Below are 24841 nucleotides of genomic sequence, written 5' to 3' on the forward strand. Positions count from 1 at the left end.
TATGTGAAATGAATATTCCGTCTTTAAAATGTAAATGCTCCCTGCGAGTGGCAAGTGGCCTGAAGGGTCTCCTTCACCCTGCCGAAGACAATAGGAGACAGCCTCAGCTTAGCTTTGCAGCTGCCATGAAACACCTGAAGCAACTAAGATCCAGTGAGGAAGGGGTATTTCGAAGTTTTGAGTTCAGGCCCCTGAGCCCCATTGCTTCTGGAACTGTGGCAAGGCAGTAGCATCAGAGCAAGAGCAGGTGATGGATCCCATGAGCCAGGTGCCAAGGAGGAAGAAACCAGGGTCAACATTCCCCTTGAAGGACATCACCCCCTTCAGGTCCATCAGCTCCCTGGGGACCATGCCACATGTGAGCCTGTAAGCCATTCTGATCCAAACCAAAACAGCTACTTGTTAATTCAATAATTTTCATGCATGTTTTATCATTAATTCCCAACTCAAAGTCTCTACATAATATCCTTAATCAAAAGGAAGACATCTTCATATCAGAGAAAGTCTTTAACTGTGAATAGAAAGACTGAGTACCCACACATCAGAATCTATCTCCAGTGGGAAAAGACAAATGCTAAGCAACTGAGTCAATTGAATAATCCCGAGTGCTGATGATGAGTGCCGTTAATAAAATCAGGGGCTGAGGAGGCGGCTCAGTCAGTCAGGTGCCTGACACATAAGCATGAGGACCTGAATTTGGATCACCTGCATCCATGTAAAAGCTACACACGTCTGTAACCCCAGCACTGGGGCCAGGAGACACAGGCTGATCCCTGGGGCTTACTGGTCAGCCAGTGTAGTCCAATCAGTGAGGTCCTGGTTCAGTAAGAGAGCTTGTCTCAAAAACCAAGGTGGACAGTGATCAAGAAAGATATCTGATGTCAACCTCTGTCCCATACTAACACACGCACGCACGCATGCACATTCACGCACGCACATGTATGTAACTAAGAAAGGTGTTATATCTGACCTTTCTTTGAGTTCAAATCAAATCAATTATGCAACTCGATGAGGTTAGGAGGTGAATTGCTCTTCATTGTTTCAAAGGTATTGCCAGTGGGATGGGAACTCTGTAGAGCAAAAGGGAGCACTTCAGGAGAAAGCAGGTCAAAGCATCGGGTAAAGAAGCTCAGGATCCAGGCACTGAGGGCATCTGTAAAGGGAATGAGAAGTACCTAAAATGCTGGTGGATGCTCACTCCTGTTTCCTGCTGTGCCAACCTCTGGTCAAAGCATGGGACATAAAGGAGCAGAGAGGGTTGGCGGGGTGGGTGGAGTGCTGGAGCTGCCACAGGACATTATAAAGAGCCGCCTTCGCGGAAGTAGCCACCTTCCAGGCCTCTTCAGCTCCTCACAGGGTTCAACCCCCCACATGTACTAGGACTTCCCATTTGCTCTCCATGGAGACAGATTCCTATCTGTCTCCTGTTGTCATGATTCTACACTAACCTGTATGGATTGTTTTTCCTAGGGACAAGAACACGGGTCTCATGCTTGTTCAGTTCCGACCTAGCCAATTTTCAAAAACATGTCCGATGGCCAAACAGGTGGGTGACTGGGTTAGAGATCAACTATTTTCCTTCAAAAATATATAGTCAGGGACTGGGAGGTGGACCACTAGATAAGCACTTGCCACAAAAGCTTGAGGACTAGTTTGGATTTTCAGAACTCACAGAAATGCTGGGTGGGTATGGCAGCCCACCTGTAATTCCAGCACTTGGATGGTGGAGTCGGGGGATCCCCAGAGCAAGCTGGCTGGATAGACTGGTCACGTCTGTGAGCTCTGAGCTCAATAGAGAGACTCTGCCTCGAAGGATAAGGTAGACAGTGGTGGAGGATGACTCCTGATACCAATCTAAGGCCTCCACACATAAGTACACACATGCATATTCACCTACACACATATGTACCTACACATATATGGGCACACACACAAGCACACCACACACACATACACACACCAAAAAAAGGTATGGTTCATAAACTAAATAATACATTTTATGTTCATACAGTCCTCACCCCTCTATGTCTCATGTTGCTGGGTTTCACGGGGAAGATAAGCCTCCTTTGCTTTGGAAGCAGAAGATACGATTTCTGTCTTCTATGAGTCTCTCACCTAAAGTGGGATTGCATAAATGTACGCAAGAGGGTGGCACTGTTAGTTTTTGAAGGTTTGAAGGTAAATTGTGTAAAGAAAAATCAAAATTAATGGGAACAAATGCAATTGGGTAGGATTTGTCAAAGGAGCCTGCCAGACACACCCACATGGATCATGCATTTTCATTCATCCAGAGGGACTCATTTGTTTCTTTTTTTCCAGAAGAGCTGATTCTATCCCATTATATTCTGTCTTTCCGTCTGTGTACTTGGTAATGGGAATTATAAAGTGTCCTCCCTAGAGGGAAATACATCTGGTGTGAGACAACACGGAGCACACAGTCACCAAGTAGCTCAGAGGGGAGAGAAAGCAACTATGATTGAGAAGGGAAAGAGGGGGGGAGAAGATAGAGGAAATGTGTGATTGAAGAATGAGTGGACACAGCAGGCACAGGCAGAGGGACCCCACGACGAGGCACAGAAGACAGCGCCAAGGTGAGAAACAGCCGCAGGATGTTCTGGCAGCCGCCGGTACTTACCTCCGTTGGGTCTGTGATCTGTCAGGCCTTCTCAGTCTAACCAGCAGCCAGCCGGTATACAGTGGGCACAAGAGGAACACAGGCACACAAAATGGAATAGGGCTTTGGTGCCCCTTCTTTAGGATGCCGGGCAAGCCCCTGTTTGTACCAGGGCCAGGTTTAACTGGGGTAAACGGGATGTTTAGCGGTGCTAGTACCTGCTGCCTAGCACTGTGTTAGCAGTACCCCCCCGACACACACACACACACACACACACACACACACACACACACACACGGCACCACCCATATTCACCACCTGCACTGTGCAGTGGGAGCACAAAACTGCAGCTCTGACTAAGTCTGGACTTTCTGCCTTGAGAGGTTTGGCCCTGACCTTTGTGGATACCTTCAGAAAGCCAACGGAGTATTGTGCAGCAGCCCTCCTAAGCCACAGGAGAATGTCATGCGGCAGAGACAGGGAAGTCAAAACCTGTCCACCAAACAGAGAGTGTGTTCTCAAGCACAGAGTCCCTTCTTTGTGCTCTGGAGCCGTGCTCATGAATTACCAGATAAGTGATTGGCCTCCTGGGAAAAGCGTCCGGAGACAGACAGCTCTACCCTCTTCTCCCTCCGATGACGCCAGGCTCGTGTTAAAACTGCCAGACCAAATGACCCACAGTGAGCCGTCTGGATTGGAGCCTGCCGTCTTTGTTGTGTGGTCTCATTGCCCGCAGCAAATAGAACCGTGATCTCCAACAAGGCAGCATGTCAACTTTCAACCATGCACCAAGAGTTGGACATGCAGGAGTGTAGGCCAGCCCCCAGGTGTCCCTGCTAATTCTTTGGGAGAAGAATTTACTCCATGAAGGGATGACAGCTCTAATATGTTGCACACCAGCATATCAGTGACAACGGCCACTAGAATTCCCATGTGGGACCCATTGTTCCCTAAGCTGGGCCTGCTGCTGAGGGAATGCTTGGTGACTAAGAGTTCAGTTCCCAGGGGTCAGTTCCTAGCACCCACATGGGCTGGCTCACAACTGACTGCAACTCCAGCTCCAGGGGCTCCCATGTCCTCTTCTGGCCTCTGTGAACACCTGGATGCATGTGATGCACACACAAACAAGCAGGCAAATACGCAGATACATCGAATAAAATTTGCCGGGCCCGACCCTGAGCTGAGGCAAGAGCAGTCCTGTCCTGTCTCTGAACTAAAGAGAAATGGTTTCTCTTAGGCTCTTGATCAGATTGTCTCCAAGCAGATGTCCAGAAGGCCGCGTGCCTAACCTGTGCTGTAGTTTCCTTAGAAAGCAGGCTTCCTCTTTGCACAGCTCCTTTTCCAGGTGCACCGGCAAGACAATTCATTTTTTTTTTTTTTTTTTGGTTTTTGGTTTTTTGAGACAGGGTTTCTCTGTGTAGCTTTGCGCCTTTCCTGGGACTCACTTGGTAGCCCAGGCTGGCCTCGAACTCACAGAGTTCCGCCTGGCTCTGCCTCCTGAGTGCTGGGATTAAAGGCGTGTGCCACCACCGCCCGGCGACAGTTCATATTTTTAATCCTAGCTGGGGTCACTGGTTCTGGGGCTTGTGATTTTTGACCACTGAGACCAGGATGAGAATGGGGTATTATAAATGAAACCATCATGTGATGGACACCATTTGTCCTGACCACAATAGAGTTGTGTACAGCCACCCTTTGATGGGATACAGACTGCTCAGGAAACGCAAGGGCAGGGCGGTGCTGCTGCTGGGTGAATTTCACAGTGAAGAAAAGACTGAGTGAACGTAGGTAATAAGAGATGCAAGTCAGCTTTGTTGGGAAAATAAATCGTATCCTGTGGGTGAGATGGTAAGCAAATGAGATCCAAGAACTCCCCCTGTGGAAAAGGCCTCTGGCAATAGGACCAGAAGGCCATGGCTTTCAAGGCAGGGGAGAGAGAACCAGGCCCTTGGCTCTGACAGAAACACGGGCAGTTCTACGAAGTTGAAAGCAGTTATCTGCTATTTTTCTTTCTTTCTTTTTTTTAATCTGCTATATTTTCAACCTTGGCTGTCTTCTTAAGCTTTCTTCTAAAGCTAATATAGTCCTTACTTTAGTCCTACATAAGCTGTGTGTAATTTTTAAGCAATATATTTCTAAGCATTGAGAGAGTAAAACTTTGGCCAAGGGTTCTTTTTTTTTCCCCTGGAGCTGACAACCGAACCCAGGGCCTTGCGCTGGCCAGGCAAGCACTCTACCACTGGGCTAAATCCCAAACCCCTGGCCAAGGGTTCTTAATGGTAGAGATTCAATGATGTTAACCTTTGAACTTTAAATACGATGCATCTGGCTACCAGGTATGAATAGCAAAAGAAATAAAAAGTCTCTCTTTCTCTCTCTCTCTCTCTTTTTTTTTTTTTTTTTTTTTTGGTTTTTCGAGACAGGGTTTCTCTGTGTAGCTTTGCGCCTTTCCTGGAGCTCACTTGGTAACCCAGGCTGGCCTCGAACTCACAGAGATCCGCCTGGCTCTGCCTCCCGAGTGCTGGGATTAAAGGCGTGCGCCACCAACGCCCGGCTTCTCTTTTTTTTTTAAATAGTCATCATTCTACCATGTCCTTCCTGGAAAAGCATTTGACCTTTTCAACAATGGAGGGATTCAGGGGCAAAAACAATATATTTTTCAAATCAGGGTCAGGCAAAAAGCAAGAGGATTAATTGAGTTCAAGCGTTCAGGGAGAGCCTGGACAATGGAACAAGACCCTATATCCAAAAAATGGGGGATATATATATATATATATACACACACACATGTATATCTTACACACACATCACATCAGACTGCAATAGATGTTGTATATATGTATATATCTGTGGTGTATAGGCACATGTACATGCATGTAGGCACACGCGTTTGTGTGTTCACAACTGTGGAGGCCCAAGGTTGATGTCAGATGTTATCTCGATCCACCTTATATTTTGAGGTAGGGTCTCTCTCACAGTGGAGTTATATTTGGTTCTTTTAATGTTGCCCTTTTCCATGTGGAATGTCTGTATGATGTCACTGCTGCCTTTCCCACTGAATGCAAGAGTTTCTCCCGGTAAGCACCAGCTGTGTTAATAAAGCCTCGCACAGTCTGGCAGACGCTGTGCTGGCTGCTAAGCAACGGTATCCGCGGTAGTTCGTATACACACTGGGAATGTGGAAACGCACGGCACCTGTAATCACAGCACGTGGAAGGAAACAGAAGGATTATCACACATGTGAGGTTAGGGTGTTTAAAACAAATATCCATAGGCCTGGTATGTAGCCTATCAGTAGTTGGTTGACCTGTTACTCCTTTGAATAAAGACTAGCGCTGTGTAAACCGGAAGTAGCAAAGCAAGAGAAGCTGCTGCATGCTAGGCTACTCAGTTCCCTGACAAATTACTGCGTGAGTGAAGTACATTATAGATGCCTGCTGGCAGAGTCTACAACGCCAGCTGCAAGCATGGAGTTGGTAGGGTTGCAGCGGCAGAGGCAGAAGATGAGGTCCAGTGGGGCTCACCTCCAAGATACCTCATTAGGTACATGCAAATACTCTAAAACCTGGGATACTTTTGCTGCCACGCGTTTCAGATAAGGCATATTCAGTCTTTGTTTCTAATCTAAAATGTAATAACTGTGTTTGGCTCTAGAGCTAGCTCAGGTCGTGCGAGCCCGAGTTGCTGAATTCACTTTGTAAAATTACTTCATTTCCAGGTGTTTGAAATTGCTGTTGGATGTGATGCAAATAAGCACATTCAGGTTAGAGGGTAAGTATATCACGTCCATTGGTTGGGTCTTACTCTTAAGCTTTAAAACAAATGGTGCATGGAGTGGTAATCATCGGCTGAAAACACCAGTCCCTAACTGGCATGTTCATGATGAGATCTAAAGTTGAACAGGAATTGGTGTCCAGCTTCAGTTAGTTTGAATATTTTATTTGATGTGTGTGAGTATTTTGCCTGAGCATATATTTGTACACCGCATGCTTGCCTGGTGCTCTGAGAGTCCAGAAGAGGGCATCGAGTCCCCTAAAACTAGAGTTACAGACAGTTGTAAGCCACCAAGGGGGCGCTGCAAATCAGACCTAGGTCCTCTGTCAGAGCAGCCAGTGCTCTTAACCCCCGAGCCGGTTCTCTTGACTCTGGTGTGAAATGATTGACAAGTCACATTTACATTTGAGGCAGCATCTCTTTTGGTACCACTGTGGGAGTTTGAATGTCATCGGCCCCCTGTAAGCGCATGGGGAGTGGCACTATTAGGAGGTGTGGCCTTGTTGCAGGAAGTGTGTCACTGTGGGGGCGGGCTTTGAGGAAGTGTGTCACTGTGGGGACTGGCTTTGAGGAAGTGTGTCACTGTGGGGGCGGGCTTTGAGGCCTCATATATGCTCAAGCCACATCCAGTGTCTCAGTTCACTTCCTATTGCCTGTAAGTCCAGATGTAAAACTCTCAGCTCCTTCTCCAGCACCACGTCTGCCTGCATGCTGCCATGTCCCACCATGATGATAATGGACTGAACCACTGGACTATAAACAGCCCAACAAAATGTTTTCTTTTATAAGAGTTGTGGTGGTCATGGCGTCTCTTCACAGCAATAGAAAGCCTGACTAAGACAGCCCCTTTCCCTCCTCACAAGCCGGGCTCTGTGTTTGCTGTTACCTAGCAGTCTATAGCACAGTCTCAGAAAACAAGAGGGAGAAACCCTTCCCCTGCTTTCTTTCCTACTTGAACTACTCACGATTTCCTCTTGTCAGAGAGTTGTCTACACCTGGGCTAGAGAGGCCTCTCCTGCCTGCACTCTTTCCTGGATAGGTTTTCTTATTATAGCCTAACAGAACCACCAACAGTCCCCTCAGAGCATCCCAAGGCCTGAATTTCCTCACCCTCACAATGAGGCACACTGTGCTGCCCGTTTGTAAAGCTGTCTTCCGAACGGTAGAGAATCTGAGTCAACACATACAAGAACGTTTGACTGAGGTCCAGTGCTTAATGAAGACAACAACTTCCTTTGTGAGGGCGTGAGTGTGAAGTGTGAATGGTTGGAGGTCATGGATTTACATCTTAGTATTTAGGAAATGGCTTGCTCTAGTCCAAAACAAGTGTCTATTCCCAGCTCCCAAATAAATACATGGAGACTTATTCTTACTTTTGAATGCCTGGGCTTGTTTCTAGCCAGCTTTTCTTAAACGATTCCATCTACCTTTTGCCTCTGGGCTTTTACATTTCTTTATTCTATATGTCTATCTTTATTTCTTACTCTGTGGCTGGCTGTGTGGCTGTGTGGCTGGCCCTTGGCATCCTCCTCTCCTTCTCCTTTTTCTCACTCTTCCCTCTTCTTTTGTCTTCTGTTTATTCTCTCTGTCTGGCAGCCCCACCTATTCTTTCTCCTGCTTAGCTGCTGGTCACTCCACTCTTTATTAGACCAACCAGGTGTTTTAGACAGTCAAAACAACACAGCTTCACAGGGTTAAACAAGTTCTGTACCACTGTTGCCCTAGCATATTTTGCAGGCATGACAGCTTGTAGGTCAAAGGTTTTGTGGCTGGGTTGGTTTCCATATTTCTCTTTCAGTAGCCTGCGAAGTATCTTTCCACACCAAAGAGACTAGACTGTAGGGGTGAAGGTTCCATGTAGGCACGAGTTCAACTTCTCCACGTTTAGTGAATTGTGTAGATGTTGTCCTCAGCAATGGGGCCCCCACTGTCAGTTTTCAGAGATCAACCTTTCGCCTTAATATCAGCCTGGGTTGTTTGGGGATTTCCATGGGACTCACTTGGCTAACAACTCAATTGAATGCAAGCTTGCCTGACTACAAGAGATGGCCAGTTAAGACTCCATGTCCCCCATTACCAGAAGTCCTCATTCAACCCAGCAAGTTTCCACTGCACTAGGTTTCCACACGACACCCCAAATGTCCCCAATTCCAACCAGCTCTCCCTGTGCTCTCACCCTCCATCTCATCTCCTCCTCCCACTCCAGCCCCTACCTGTCCCCAGTCTACCCATAAAAATCTACTCTATTTCTCCTTCCCAGGGAGATCCACGGTTTGGATAAGGGTTTGTCTATCTTGTTGATTTTCACAAAGAACCAACTGTGGTCCACTGATCCTTTGTATTCCGTTTTGGAGTGTATGGTGGCTGTGTGTTGCCTGTGTTTCCTGGTCTGTTGAGCTAGTATGGTCACGGGGAGTGGCTGCTGGTGTTGGAGGCTGGGACGCAGTGACAAGAGAGAGAGGTTCAGTCCACAAGGGGGTGTGGCCTGTGGGACCCACAAGAGATGTGGGCCGTGGAGAGGGAGGCTGCAGCTGGTGTCCTGTTGCAGCTTTGATGAGACTCTGCCTTTGGCCTCCTGTGAATATTTGTGTATACATTTTTATTGAAGCACACTTTAGATTGCTTCAGGTTTCCACTACAGAATGAAGATGCTGGATCACATGTCAGTCTGGCCTTTAATTTATTGAGGAGCTGCCAAACCATTGCCCACAATGGCTGTACCATGGTTACAGTACTGCCACCCATGTGTGGAGGCCCCAATTTCTCCACACCCTCTCCAAGATTTGTTGCTTTGTTTTGTGTTTTACTTGTTACTAGATAAAATTGTATTTGCTGTGTTTGTTTTTTTTTGTTTGTTTGTTTTTTGTTTTTTGTTTTTCGAGACAGGGTTTCTCTGTGTAGCTTTGCGCCTTTTCCTGGAGCTCACTTGGTAGCCCAGGCTGGCCTCGAACTCACAGAGATCCGCCTGGCTCTGCCTCCCGAGTGCTGGGATTAAAGGCGTGCGCCACCAACGCCCGGCGTATTTGCTGTGTATAACATGGTGTTTTGATGTCATTGTGGAATGACTAAACCTAGCTAATGTTTGCATTGTCTCCCATAGTTATCACTCTGTAGTGAGAACACTTGCGTTGTCTTAGCAGCCATATTAGTCAGAATTCTCTAGAGTAACAGAACTTACAGAATGAATCTATACAGAGAGAGACAGGGGACTTATTAGAATGACTTACATGCTGTGGTCCAGCTAATCCAACAATGACTGCCTATGAATGGAAGGTCCAAGAATCCAGTAGTTGTTCCGTCCACAAGGCTGGATGTCTCAGCTGGTCTTCAGTATATGCTGGAATCTTGAAGAAGTAGGCTCTAATGCCAGTGAGGAAATGGTCTTGCTAGTGAGGCAAGAGCAAGCAGGCAAAGAGGAAAAGCTTCCTTCTTCTATGTCCTTATATAGGCTTCCAGCAGAAGGCATGGTCCAAATTGGAGGTGGACCTTACCATCTCAAAAGATCTGGATTAAAGGTGTGTCTTCTGCCTCAAAGATCCAGAGTAGAAGTGGATCTTCTCATTTCAAACTAAGCAAATAATCCCTCAAAGATGTGCCCCTCCATGGGGGGTGATGGTGGTAAATTCCAGATGTAGTCAAGTTGACAACCACTGTGTGTTGCCATCACAGCAGGCTTCAAAACCTCAATATGAGGTTAACTGTGGTCACAATGTGGTATAATAGACCTCTTATACTTAATCCTACCTAATTGATCATTGTAGTTTTTGAACATTCTCTTCTCCTTTATTTCTTCTAAAATTTTAATAAGTATATACAAAATATGAGGTAAATCAGAAAAGTTTGCGAAAATGATTTTATAAATAGAAATGCTAAGGCCACAAACTGATCCCAGAGACTTTAATTTAGTAAATCAATTATGTAACAATCTCCAGTTTCAGAACCACTGGTCTCAATGATGAATTGTTTACACATTTATGAGGAATGACCTTACAACTACATTATGTTTTGTTTTTGTAGATTTAATAGAACTGGATGCCATCGCCGTGATTTTTCTTATGTGATTGACAAGTAAGAAATATTTTTAACATAAGCATATTGATGTACAGCTAGTAGTTTATAATCGGCTAGTACTTTGTGGTGGAAATACCACTGGCATGGATGTATTTGGCTTGGCAGTTTCCAAATTTAAAAAAAAAAAAAGCTGGGGATACAACCTTTAACCTTCTCTGAAACATGTACAAGCACACTTATCATGTCCTCTCTGGTTCAATTCAATAAATAAAGTATCATTTAGTCTCAAATCCCATATTGTTCCTTCTCATGTAAGTAAGACAAATAGAGTATTTATTTCCCACCTTCCTTTTCTACATGACTGTATAATTACCTAGTTAGAACTTACAGACATCTCTTGAGTTCACAGAGGAGAAGGATTCCATTACAGGAATAAATTGAAATTAGGGAATTGCTGGGGGTTTTAAAATAGACTACCAGGGCCTAGAGAGACAGTTCAGTGAGTAAAGTCCCCCAAACCCATGGAGTTCTAGGCACAGTAATATTTACCTTAAATCTCAGGGCACCTACAGTGAGATGGGGGCAAAAAAACCAAGAGATTCTTTTTTTTTTTTTTTCCAGAGCTGAGGACCGAACCCAGGGCCTTGTGCTTGCTAGGCAAGCGCTCTACCACTGAGCTAAATCCCCATCCCCAAAACAAGAGATTCTTGCAGACAGCTAGACTGGCATACTCAGTGGCAAACAGTAAAAAGACCTTGTCACAGGCAATATGGATGACCTGGGCCAACACCAGAGGGTGTCCTTTGACTTCTGTATGTATGCCATGGTATATGTGTTTCTGTATTCATACAAATGTACACATACACACTCACACACATCATACATGTACAATAAGTAAGTCATTTAATTAATTAAAATACACATCTAAAAGTGGGCATGTTGTTCAGTGGTAGAGTACTGGCCAGGCATGACAAAACACACACACACACACACACACACACACACACACAAGACATGGGGGCACACATCCATCATCCCAGCATTTGCAAGGTGAAGACAAGAGGCTCAATGAGTTTGAAGACAGCCTGGGCATCACGAGACCTTGTCTTTAAAAGCAAAGTCTGTTGTTTCTGACTCCTTCATTTAGTAATTGTGGTGATTTAAATGAGAACGGCCCCCAAATGCTCATATAATGGGATACTCAGTAACCAGTGAGTGAAACTGTTTGGGGAGGATTAGGAGGTGTGGCCTTGTTGGAGGAGGTGTGTCACTGGGAGTGGGCTCTGAGGTTCCCAAAGCCCATACCAGGCCCTGTCTCTCTCTCTCTGCTCCTGCCTGTGGATCGGGTTAGAAACTCTAAGCCACGGCTCCAGTACCATGCCTGTCTGCTTCCCACCATGATGATCACAATTAACCCGCTAAAGCTGTCAGCAAGCCCCCAATTAAATGCTTTTTAAAGAGTAAGCCTTGCCTTGGCCACGGTGTCTCTTCACATAAATAGGAAGTGATTAGGACAGTGATGTTCTGGGGACACGGTTTGAGGAGAACAGTGAACGCAGACTTCCCAACCACGGATCCTTCTCACTAGCGAAACAGGGTTTGCAACCTTGAATCAAGTTTCATACGATTTCTGAAAAAAAAAAATGGTTCCATGTCTCCGAATGAAAGACAGTGGCCTGTGCCTGGCTGATTGTTGGTGGATGTGAGACTGTATTCACAGAGACGGCCAAAGACCTGGAAAGTGCCAGTTGGTGGGAAGCACTTGCTAGTTTAGAATCCTGTTTCTCTACTTGGCTTTCGTGACACCAGCCTAAATAAACTATGCTTTTAGTTTTTCAGTCAGAAAGGAGGAAGAATAAGCAGATAATAATAACAGGTGTCTTTTTTCCACAGGGAATATCTGAGAGACAGTCCACCTGAAAATGTGGTAAGAAAAGCATACTTTTTGTCACTGGGATAAATGGACACACACTAAAGCACTTTTTCTTTTTCTAGAAAATAAGGTATGATGTGGGAAAATACGGCTGCCCTCGGAGACTTGAATTCAACGAGCCGTTTCACCCTATAATAGAGCTGTAAGTTTATACCCACTTAGGAAATTAATTTGTGGCCTGGGGAAACGGCTCAGCTGTTAGGAGGGCTTTCTGCTCTTACAGAGGACCTGAGTTCAGTTCCCAGCACCCACACAGTGACTCATGACCACCTGTAATTCCCGGTCCAGGGGGTCTGATGCCCTATGCTGGCCTCTTCAGACTTAGGGGATGACTTGGGCTGAGAAGGGCCGCTCAGGTGGAGAGGACAGCAGTGGTGGTACCTCACTTGAGATTTCCTGCTGGGGCCAGCAGGCTTCTGCTAGCATGCTAGCTTCCCCACCCAGAGTACTTCTAAGATTATACCCTGTGCCCTCTCCTACCTAACATCATGAAGCTACAATCACTCATCAAAAATCACTATGCATGGCCCTAATCCACGCTAGTATTAACCTTCTAGTTTTCCTGGGCACCGAGCCTCTCCTTCCCCTACTGAGACCTAGTTTTGGGTTTGTTTCCTTGTTTTATAATGCTTATTTTTCCAGGAGTAAAAATAAGTAAACCATAAACATTAAAAAGCATACATTCTCTCCCAGTAAAACATGCTCTTCAGTTCAGATCATCATCATTCAATGCCCACTTTCCACCAACTACCACACCAAATACTGGCCAGGCAGTGGTGGCACACGCCTTTAATCCCAGCACTCGGGAGACAAAGCCAGGCAGATCTCTGGGAGTTCGAGGCCAGCCTGGTCTACAGAGTGAGATCCAGGACAGGCACCAAAAAACTACACAGAGAAACTCTGTCTCAAAAAAAAAAACAAAAACAAAAACAAAAACAAAAACCAACCAACCAACCAACAAACAAAAAAATGTACCAAATACTCTACAAGTACTGTGCCAAGCACTAGGAATCTAAGGATCAAGGACAAGCTCTCTACCCTCAAAAGATGGACCAAAGATACACAAGAGCTGATATGCCAAGTTGAGTTATAGACAAGAATGAAATGGGTATCAGGTATTGGAACTCAAAAGGAAAGAATCCACCCCAGCTATGAGGAATGATAGGCTCTGGGAGATATTCTGAAAACGTGCACTGGATCCTCAAAGGATAATGAATATTTAGCTGGACCTGAAGGAAAGGTGGAAAGGGGAAGGGTAGCAGTGAATTCCACTGGGTAAGCCTTTCAAGCCAGAGGAGCACTTTGAGGAAGAAAATGTATAAACACACAACACTGGGGCATAAGTCACATGGGAGCATCAGCAGAAGGGGCGGGAAGCTGTTCCGGAGAGTCTAGACCATGCAAGGCTTTCCTTCCCCTCTTCCAAAACAGTCTGACGAGAGAGTGTTTGCTTGAGCTGGGTCTCTCTGGATTCTAGGGAGAGAATTCTGAGTAGGGACACCTGTTGGTAAAATGCTATTTAGGAGGGTGGGGAATGATGGAAAAGGTACCATGGACCAAGAAGTTCATCCGTGCTACAAACTAGTGATTGGAACCAGAAAGAGTTGATTGATGGTTGATATGTGAGCGGTAAGGGAGAGGATGACGATGAATGAGTCAAAGGTGACATCAATCAAATGTCAACAACATGTCGTCTATACATCTTTCAGCATCTGTACCATGCCCCCTTAGTCACCACATGTCTAAGTTAGGACTTCTATTGTTGTGATGAAACATCATGACCAAAAGCAACTTGGGGAAGAAAAGTTTTGTTTCAGCTTACAGTTTGTAGTCCAGCATCCAGAGAAGTGAGAGCAGAAACTCAAGCCGAGCAGGAACCTGGAGGCAGGTGATGATGCAGAGGCCATGGAGAGGTGATGCTTACTGGCTTGCTCCTCATGACTTGCTCAGCCTGCTTTTTAAAAAATATTTTTTTAAAGATTTATTTATTTATTATGTATAAAGAAGAGGGAGCCAGATCTCATTACAGATGGCTGTGAGCCACCCTGTGGTTGCTGGGGATTGAACTCAGGACCTCTGGAAGAGCAGTCAGTCCTCTTAACCTCTGAGTCATCTCTCTAGCCCCACAGCCTGCTTTTTTTTATAGCAACTCAGGACCACTAGCATGGAGGTGGCACTGTCCACAGTGAGCTGGGCCATCCTACATCAATCATCAATCAAGAAAGTGTACCATAGGCTTGCACAGAGACCAATCTGGTGGCTGCATTTCCCCAACTGAGCCTTCCTTTCCCCAAATGAACCTAGTCTGCGTCAACTGAACATAAAACTAGCCAGCACAGCATAGGTGAACTGTCTAAAGCCTGTCTCTCCCCTTAGGAAACAGGTTGACAGCCCTTCACTAGTTAAGAACATTGTTCCTGAATGCTCCCCTCTGTCTCCCAGATCGTCTCTCCCCTCTCTATCAGAGTCCTCTGGGGAACAGAGCACATAGAATGAATATATATTAAAAGAGAGTTTACTTGCCGGGCGGTGGTGGCGCACGCCTTTAATCCCAGCACTCGGGAGGCAGAGGCAGGCGGATCTCTGTGAGTTCGAGGCCAGCCTGGGCTACCAAGTGAGTTCCAGGAAAGGCGCAAAGCTACGCAGAGAAACCCTGTCTCGAAAAAACCAAAAAAAAAAAAAAAAAAAAAAAAGAGAGTTTACTTGACTGGCTTACAAGATAAGGCCTGGGTAGTCCAGCAATGGCTGTCTTCACACTGAAGAGCCTGAGAACCCAGAAGCCACACAGTCTAGGAGACAGGGTGTCTCACGGTCCTGGTCTGGCACTGAAGCCCTGGAGGACTCCCAGAAAGCCACTGTCTTCAGTCCACAATGGAAGGCTGAAGAGGCTGAGCCCTGACGTCAGCAAAGGAAGACTCTCACTAGTAGGGCAAACAAGGCCAGTGAACACAGCACCAAGACACAAGGGCAAAGAGACGAAAAGTGAGAGCTCGCCCTTGGACCTCCTTACATCTGGGCAGCTGCTGGAAGATACTATCCACCTTCTGGGTGGTAACCAAGAAAATCCTTCACAGGCATGCTTGGAGATTAACTGAACTAAATCCATCCCTCACCAGTGTGCCCAGAGGCTTACCTCATGGATGATTCTAGATCCTGTCGAGGTGACAACCAATATCAGCTGTCACACCCTCTCTACTAGATCACCGTGCAAATGTGTACAACAAAAAGAACCCTCTTGATTGAACGGCAGCCACTGTGTACATGGTCACCGACTCTTCCCTTGTCCTCTCCCAATGCCCCTCTGTCCAGCTTTTATGCTCCCCTAAACACAGATAACAAAAGACCTAGTTAATAGAATGCATCATCCCCAAGTTTAGAATATGCAGATCAGTAATGAGGTCTCTCCAATTCCCAAAGCTGAATTTCCATAGAATGATTACCAACTGTTGGGAATTTATCTGCCAATTAGTGACATCCCTGCATTCTCAGATTTAATTAGAATTCTATTCCACACTAATGAAAATTTATTAAAGCAAGCAAGCTCATGTAAGCAAGGCTTTCTGTCACATAGTCGCAATGAAGCAAAACCCCAAATGATGGGTCATGCAATACACACTTGGTACACAGGATGGCACTGTGGCTCTTTGCAATAACTGTCCTGGAACTGCTGAGATCTTTTTGTCCTTGAGCAAAATACAGCTTTGCACCTAATTCTAAAAAAAGGCAAGCAAGCAAGCAAGCAAGCAAGCAAGCAAGGGAAGGAAGGAGGGAGGGAGAGAGAGAGAGAGAGAGAGAGAGAGAGAGAGAGAGAGAGAGAGAGAGAGAGAGAGAGAGAGAGAGAGAAGAGAGGAGAGAGGAGAGAGGAGAGAAGAGAGAAGAGAGAAGAGAGAAGAGAGAAGAGAGAAGAGAGAAGAGAGAAGAGAGAAGAGAGAAGAGAAGAACATTTATTTGGGGGAAGAGGGCACCAGGTATCAGAGTCAGTTCTCTCCTTCCACTTAGTGGTTCCAGGGATCAAATTCAGGACCTCAGGCTCTGTAGCACATGCAGAGCTCTGCCTGATCAGCCATTTCATCTCATCAGCTCCTGATTCTTAGTAAATCAAGAATTCTACCGCTTACACAAGATATAGTCAAACTCCTGCTTCCACCCAAACTGCTAGCTTGTGAGCTTGGCTCCTCCTGAGTGTCCTCACATTCTTCTGTGCCAAGGGGTCAGAGCACTCACGTGAGCTTTTCATTTTTCTGTGATAGTCCCTAGCCCAGATACCACGCAGCTGCTCCCCATCACGCCTGTTTGGGAACTGAGCTTCGAAGCTCTTCATGGTTTCTCAAAACCAGTAAACACAGAAGCAAAAACGGCTCCCGAAGCACTGCTCTCTAACGCTGAAGCTTGTGAGAATCAGACAGTGACAGATTAGGCTAGCCAGTGTTGGGGAGCAGCAAACTTCAACCAACCTGAAAGTCAGGTTCAATAGCTTTGAAGTGAAGCAGAGATCTGGCCAGGGAACAAGGAAATACTGTCAAGGATCTAGTTATTTTTTTGTAAATCAACACAGAGCTAACAAATGACAAAACCGTATTTTAAAAGCAGGGTTACAGTGCAAGAATCAGAGGCCTAGAAGCAAGAACTCGATACTAAAGTCTGAGTCTCCAGGGAAATTTCCATCCAATGAGTATATGGGGACAATTTCATTTGGAAATGTGGGCAATAAGGAGCTAGGAAAGTTGGCACGAGTCTGTAATCACAGCAGTTGGGAACTAGAGGTAGGGACTCGGGAGATCAAGGCCATCCTCAGCTACATAGTGGGTCAGAGGCCAGCCAGTCTGAGCTATGAGACTCTCTCAGTAAAGGAAAGATAGGGAGAGAGGGAGGGAGGGACAGGAGGAAGTGGGGAGAAGGAGGTGGAGAGAGGGGAGCAATGATTGGTGGAGAAGGAAGCTATGTAACCATTTGTATGGTCATGAGTTCTACAATGCAAAGGTGTAAATTTATTAATAACAACCTTATCTTTGCTCTTGGGTGTTTATTTTTCTTCATATACAGTACCAGATCTCCTTTTAAACTCCATGGGTCTAAGGGAACTACCCTCAGCTTGGTGGGGCTGGTATGCCCTGTCCCAGCGTCACAAGGGAGCACCCTGTCCATGTAGGGGTTGTGACAATGTCTGCTGCTGCTGCTGCTGTGGAGATGACTATCTCCCAGCCTCACCTCAGCTCTTCAGATTCAGCCCGCATTCCAGACCCCTCCTGGGAAGTCTGCACAGTTCCACCTTCACTCTGGGAACTCCACCACAGGATATGTGATCTCACAATACCAAGAGACCCTTGTCTTGGCCTCTTCCACCCATCTCATTTTCCCGTCTTTCTCCACGTTACCAGGAACCGTCTACGCCCATCTCATCAATCGATGGCAATGAGGGAAAGTTACGGTTCCAATTTCTTCTTCTACTGTTAGGTTTTTATTGTGAATGACGTCTGCTGTCTGGGACTGGACATGGTGGTGTAGACCTGTAATCTCAGCACTTGAGCGGTGGAAACATGAGTTCAAGTCTAGTCTTGGCTACACAGTAAACCCAAAAGTTCAAGATCCTGTCCCAAAACAAAGCTCTCTTATTTCACTCAGTTGGGGAAAATAACACAGCCATTAGATACAATTATAGCACAGATAAACACTCGTAGGAGTTGGTGAGTTCCGGCAATTTCCCCAGGATCACAAAGCTGATAAGTGATGAAGACAAGATTTGACCACTCTGACTGGCATATGCTTGTGACCCCAGCACTTGGGAAGTGGAGACCGAGGACCAGGAGTTCAAGGTCATCCTTCACTACATAGTAAGCTTGAGGCCTACCTGGGCTATATAAGACCCTATCTCAAAAAAACAAAAAGGATTTAGACCTAAGCCTGCTAGGCCCTCTATCGGACACTAAGCTGCTGTTTTTCGGTTTGTTGTTTCAGGTATGACGAAAACGGCTTTGTTAAAATAGTCGAAGCAAATTTTATCGTGTGGGAAATCCACGGCAGGAACGACTATACCTTTAATTATACTATGAAGCAGGTAGGACATCTTGGAATTTAAACAGAACTTAGCATGCAATTAAACATATTCTTCTGCTTTTCGATTTATATGTAAATTATCTAAGGGAAGTGAAACCAAGCCATAATAAGTAAAAGATTACGTCAACTCTGTATTAAAGTCAGTGACTACTGAGACTCATCTCTGAAAAGGGGGCTGTTGTCCCATAAAACAGGCAGAAGAAAGGTCGAAAAAACAAAACAAAACAATGTAACGGCAGGATGATGCAATTATATGTGAGTATTTTCTTTTCTGTCTGAACTGTATTCACTGTTTAATTATTTATAGGTCCGCCTTTGGCTTTAAGATATCGGTGCTAAATCAAATGGGTGCTATTTTTTTTAAATATTTATTTATTTATTATGTATACAGTGTTCTGTTTGCATTCATCCCTGCAGGCCAGAAGAGGGCCCCAGATCTCATTACAGATGGTTGTGAGCCACCATATGGGTGCTGGGAATTGAACTCAGGACCTCTGGAAGAACAGCCAGTGTTCTTAACCTCTGAGCCATCTCTCCAGCCCCAAATGGGTGCTCTTTAGGTTCATCACCAATGGGTGCCTTTGCATCATTTGACCCTACTGACTCCTCATTGCCTTCCATCCTCCAAGACCAGCTGATGTCGGCCTCCTGGACCACCCTCCTACTCTGCCTTTTGCAATCACTCTTCCTACACCCTGTGGGGGTTTTTTGTTCTGTTTTTGTTGTTGTTGTTTTGTTTTGTTTTTGTTTTGAAGCCTTCCCATGGATATAGAGCCTTCTAGAAGTTGACAGCATGGACTTCCTGAGATTCCCTTGAGATCTCAGGCCCAAAGAAAACCAGTGACTCCTTTCTATGTGACATTTTTTCTCATTAGAGATTAATTATCGGAGATATACCACCCACCTAGAGGGCAACCAGGAAAACTTCATTATACTGGACCACTGTGAGAACTCAATCTTTCAGTTATATAACCAAACAAATCCATCCCACCACACATTCCCCTGGGGTTGTTCAGCATCCAATATGGAAGACCTTGTGGTCTACCTCTTTCCCGTTGATACATGATTAAATTACTCGTGTGTGTGTGTGTGTGTGTGTGTGTGTGTGTGTGTGTGTGTACATTTGTATGGGTGTGCACATACACATGAGTACATGTGTGTGGAGGCCAGAGGACAATCCTTTCATCTATTGCATAGAGGCATTGCTGAGAGAAAAAAAAAAAACTATAAATGAAGACTACATTTCCCAGACCCTTTTTTGTGGACCCATGACTGGTTCTCATGACTGCAATGTGAGCAGGAAGTCCATCTATCATTCTCCCATGGACCTCCATACTTCCCGTCACATTATTCATTACAGTATCAGCTGTGAATGGACTAGACATGAACTGAAAGAAATAATCCAGAGGAGGAACTTCAAGGAGCCACCATGTAAATGCCCGGCTTCCCAATTCATGCTTCAAGCAGAGCTGCTCACCAGATATGTGTAACCAGAGATAACTGAGTTAGGCTTTGTGTAATCCAGAATTAAACCTTTGATTGGGTGTGATGAGACACACCTGTCATCCTAACACTTGGGAAATGAAGAAAGGAAGACCAATTCAAAGTCATATGTAGGTATTTATCAAGTTGTAGGCTATTTGGGGCTATCTCTGTCTCAGATAACAAATGAGCCATTTTGTTTCAGTGCAGCTGAAACAAAGGAGAGCTCTTGCCTGGTGTGCTGGGTTAGATTCTTAACATCACAAAGCAGGCGTGGTGGCGCACACCTTTAATCACAGCGCTCAGGGAGGCGGAGGCAGGTGGGTCTCTGAATTTGAGGCCAGCCTGGTCTACAGAGTAAGTTCCAGGACGATCAGAGCTACACAGAGAAACCCTTTCTCAGAAAAACCAACCAACCAACCAAACAAACAAACAAGATTCCTAACATCACACTACAAAAAAGCAGACTGTGCTCACGTCCACCCCCGTGAACAGTGCAGACCTGGGGTTGCACAGAGCCATTAGCCTCGAATGTGAGTCCAGACGTCACAGCTCACCCACAGTGCCGCAGCCCTCCTGCCAATCCTGCTCCTCCTTGACTTCCTGTTTGTCCTCATGTAGCCGAGACACGATCCTGGTGAACCCTTTGCTTCTCCCTCTCCATCGTTACCAGTCTTCTTCCCTTCTTTATCTCTCCATAGCTTATTCTGTCACCGGCTCTCTCCCCCAGGTGTGATGCCTTCATGCTGCCATAGCAACTGTAGATGTTCTTCTTTCTTTTGCCCTGCCCGTGCCTGTGTCCGGGCTGCTGGTCACACACAGAGGACATATATGACAATACCTGGAACTAAGCTGGCTGGATCATTCCACTAAGGAGATTTCAGTCTAGTAATTGACAATGTAAAACACTGTACCAGGCATTTAAAGAGTGTGTCCCCTCCAGGGCACAGAAGTGATTTACTTTATACAGGACCACTCAGTGAGGGAAAGACAGTCTACTAAACAAATAGTGCTGGGTAAACTGATCACACACACACACACACACACACACACACACACACACACACACAAAGTGCAGGGGCTGGAGAGATGGCTCAAGGGTAGAGAGTACTCGCTGCTCCTGCAGAGGATTCCAGTTCAGTTCCCAGCTCCCACACGGTGGCTCACAACCATCTGTGACTCCAGTCCCAGGAGATCTGACCCCTTCTGGCCACGGTGGGCACTGCATACACATGGTGCACAGACATGCATTCCGGCAAACACTAATACTCATTAAAAACAAAAAAGCACAATGGAACTCTCATCTAATGTCAAGTGCAGACAGTAATTCAAAATGGATCTGTGGTCTAAATCTAAGACCCCAAACATTTTCTTAGAAAAAAATGAGGGATAAAAATCACCCCAAAATTGGTTTGGGCAATGATTTATTAGCTATGAGATCAAGTCACAGATGAAAGAATAGAGAGGAAGAGAAAAGAGGGGGCAAGGGAAAAGGGAAGGAAAGAAATGGGAGAGGGAGAGAGAGAGAGAGAGAGAGAGAGAGAGAGAGAGAGAGAGAGAGAGAGAGAGGAGGAGAGAGAGAGAGAGAGAGAGAGAGAGAGAGAGAGAGAGAGAGCGCACAAAAAGAGAGAAGGGGAAGAAAAGGGAAGGGATGACAAAGTGGATGTCATGAAAATCTAAAACGTAAGAATGCCGGGCAGTGGTGGCGCACACCTTTAGTCCCACTACTTGGGAGGCAGAGGCAGGCAGATCTTTGTGAGTTCAAGGCCAGCCTGGGCCACAGAGTGAGTTCTAGGAGAGCCAGGGCTGTCACACAGAGAAACCCAGTCTCAAAAACAAACAAACAAAAGATACAAGAATAGAAAGACAACCCAGAGAATGCAACAAAGCATTTGCAGGTCATATATTTGATAGGAGGATGTCCAGAACACACAGTAAACTCCCGTAATTCAACAACTAAACAACCCAATTGGGGGCGGGGGTGGTGGTGGTAAAGGACTCGAATAGACATTTCTCCATGGACAATGTACAAATGTCTAGTTGACAGCTGAGAACATTCAGGAAATGTAAATTATATCCACAGTGAGACACTATTTCACACACACACTGGCATCACAAGAATAAAGACAAGCAATAACACCAGCGGTGGAGGAGAAATGAGGACAGACACGTCATTGGGGTGTAAAGGGCATCTGCATGCTGGGAGACAGACAGCAGCCAATGAGATTTCACAACACGACTGCCGGTGCTCACCACCCATGCCTGTATGCTCAAGAGTGGAAAGAATGTTCTCCAGGGTGTGTGTGTGTGTGTGTGTGTGTGTGTGTGTGTGTGTGTGTGTGCGTGCGCACCCGTGTTCACAGTACTACCTACAGCAGCCAAGGCTATAAGGAAAGGGAGAGAGGGGAATCTTGTTTAACAGCCATCAAATGGTGTATCAAAAGATGTTGAGGCCGGGTGGTGGTGGCGCACGCCTTTAATCCCAGCACTCGAGAGGCAGAGGCAGGCGGATCTCTGTGAGTTCGAGGCCAGCCTGGTCTACAGAGTGAGTTCCAGGACAGGCTCCAAAGCTACACAGAGAAACCCTGTCTCGAAAAACAAACAAACAAACAAAAAGATGTTGAGGGATAAGACTATAATGTGTGGAGATCCACTATCTGGTGAGGAGTGATGCTTAGAAGAGCCAGATGGTGATTGTTTGGAGAATGGAGAAGCCAGGGAGACTTTCAGAGAAGCTTGCTAGGACTCCCAGAAACAGTCAGATTGTTTTTTGGTTTTGTTTTTTTTTTTAAATTAGGGGTAGAAGGGTTTTTGCAGTTGTGTGTGTTTGCTTTGGCATCTGTGTTTAGTTTTTTTGTTTTGTTTTGTTTTGTTTTGTTTTGTTTTTAGGTTCAGAAGGGTTTAAAATAAAAGGAAGGGATTTGTGCTATGGAAAATAGTCTGAGAATTCTACCGAAATTCTCACATGATCTAGCAACTCCAGTTTCACAGGAAGGCCCAACGGATACAGAAGCTCACCATCAAGCCTGCGACCTGAGTTTAGTCCCCCCAGGACCCACACAGTGGCAGGAAGGAACCCACAAGTTGTCTGTCCTCTGGCATCCACATTCACCCTACAGATGCACTTGCACACATGTACACATGCACACACAAATGTAATTTTTAAAAAGGAATTAAAAGCAAGGACTCAGATACTTATATACCAATGTTCTGTGAGCACTCTACATGACAACAACAACAAAAAATCAAACAGTCACCTTGAGGAACCAACGGATAAAATGTATTCTATGCTTCCAGTGGGATGTGGCCTAGCTGTAAAAAGGAAGGAAATTCTCACACATGTTATATATACTATGGATGGCTTGTGAGGGCATTATGCTAAATGAAACAAAGCTAGTTGCGGGCAAATACTGAACTATTCTGCTTGTAAACATTAGTTAGTTCTTAAAAAATCAGCAGAAAGTAAAATCTGGTTGCCAGGGGCCACAGGGAGAAAGGAGTGAGGATCTGTTTGACTCAGTGCTGGCAGTAGGTGTGGCTACACACTGGGAACGAACCTGATGCCACCGAATTGAACATTTTCAGTGTTTAAGACGATGGCATTTAAGGAGTGAAAAAAAAATCTGTACTTTACTTAAATGAAAGTTTTTTAAAAAAGACAAGTTGTTCAGTGGTATCAAGATCTATTAGATACTCCAAAAGAAGCCAATGCGAAGCCTTCTCCATGATCCTATGTGGTCATCTTTCGGCAGAGTGGTTGTATAAACGAAGCGCAGACGTTCAAGTCCATGATAGAGGAAAACAAGGACCTCCCACTGGATGACGTCTGGGGACCTCAGGTAAGAAAAGAACTGAATTTGGCATTTGTGATTAACAAAGCTTGATGGAAACACTTCGGATCTAAATTGCTTAGGTAAGTCAAATACTACTTTTCAATTATTTCAAAATCTCTTGTCTGTAATTTGATTTTTTTCTGTGCATTCTTTAGTACAAATTTAATATCCACTGCTGAAAATCTGCATTTGCGTGTTATCAAAAGACCACTATACATAAAAGTATGGAGACTGAGCCTTTGAAAAGACTAGTTGTCTTGAGGGGCTGGGGAGATGGCACATGGTTAAGAGTACACAGTGCTCCTACAGAGTAGAAGAGGTCCGTTCCCAGCACCATATTTGGAGGCTCCAAAATGCCTGTAACCCTAGGTCTACAGGGACATGGTATCTCTGGCCTCCACAGGCACATACACACGCGCACACACACCTGCACATGTACATGCACACACACACACACACACACTTCAAAAAATAATAATAAACATAAATGTTTTAAGAAGAAAAATAAGACGACCTATTTATTTCTTTATTTAAAAATGAAGTGGTCTGTGAGCTCTCCCGTGGCCATGACTCCCCTGAGAGCCTTCGTCTCTTCCCTGCTTTTCTCCAGTATTATGAACGTTGATGACTATCTGACACGTTATGCAGCCCAGTTTAAAAGTCTTATTACCGAGCTGACCAACTACAGTGTAAATCCTAAGGGCTGGAGAGATGGCTTGGCAGTAGGAGTACGTACCCCTCTTGCAGGAGACCTGAGTTCTGTTCCCAGAACCCACGTCAGATGGCTCCTATAAAGGTCAAGGCCTTTAACTTCAGCTTTAGGGGATCCGGTGACCTCTTCTGGCCTCCAGTCATACAAAGACACATGTAATTCAAGCGAAAAAATAAATCTTAACCAAAAGCAAAAATAAAATAAAATGCAAGTTCCACGAGAGAAGGGAATTTGGTTCTTCCACCCACTCTATATTCACAGTCCCTAACTCACTGTAGATAATTAATATGAATTTATAGAACTAATGAATAGTTAATGTATTACTATATTATATATTTATAGAACTAATTAATAAACTATAGCTCATCCACTTCTACTAAGGATTACTTATTACTTCAAATCATGAGGAATTAAAATAATAATGGATT

At 45.2% G+C, this 24841-nt stretch overlaps 1 protein-coding gene across 9 annotated transcripts in view; it reads left to right on the plus strand.

The window, feature by feature from the left end:
• Nucleotides 1–24841, plus strand: part of Catspere (catsper channel auxiliary subunit epsilon) — a 120180-nt gene that overhangs the window by 77429 nt on the left and 17910 nt on the right. For all 9 annotated transcript variants that reach the window (XM_076548029.1, XM_076548034.1, XM_076548030.1 and 6 more), the window contains 7 exons: nucleotides 1471–1546; nucleotides 6333–6385; nucleotides 10406–10456; nucleotides 12293–12326; nucleotides 12395–12474; nucleotides 18288–18387; nucleotides 23621–23707. In XM_076548029.1, the coding sequence (XP_076404144.1) occupies nucleotides 1471–1546; nucleotides 6333–6385; nucleotides 10406–10456; nucleotides 12293–12326; nucleotides 12395–12474; nucleotides 18288–18387; nucleotides 23621–23707 (481 nt within the window). The remainder of the gene's footprint in view (nucleotides 1–1470; nucleotides 1547–6332; nucleotides 6386–10405; nucleotides 10457–12292; nucleotides 12327–12394; nucleotides 12475–18287; nucleotides 18388–23620; nucleotides 23708–24841) is intronic.

Source organism: Peromyscus maniculatus, chromosome 11, assembly GCF_049852395.1.
Source record: "Peromyscus maniculatus bairdii isolate BWxNUB_F1_BW_parent chromosome 11, HU_Pman_BW_mat_3.1, whole genome shotgun sequence".
In the NCBI taxonomy this organism is placed as follows: Eukaryota; Metazoa; Chordata; class Mammalia; order Rodentia; family Cricetidae; genus Peromyscus; species Peromyscus maniculatus.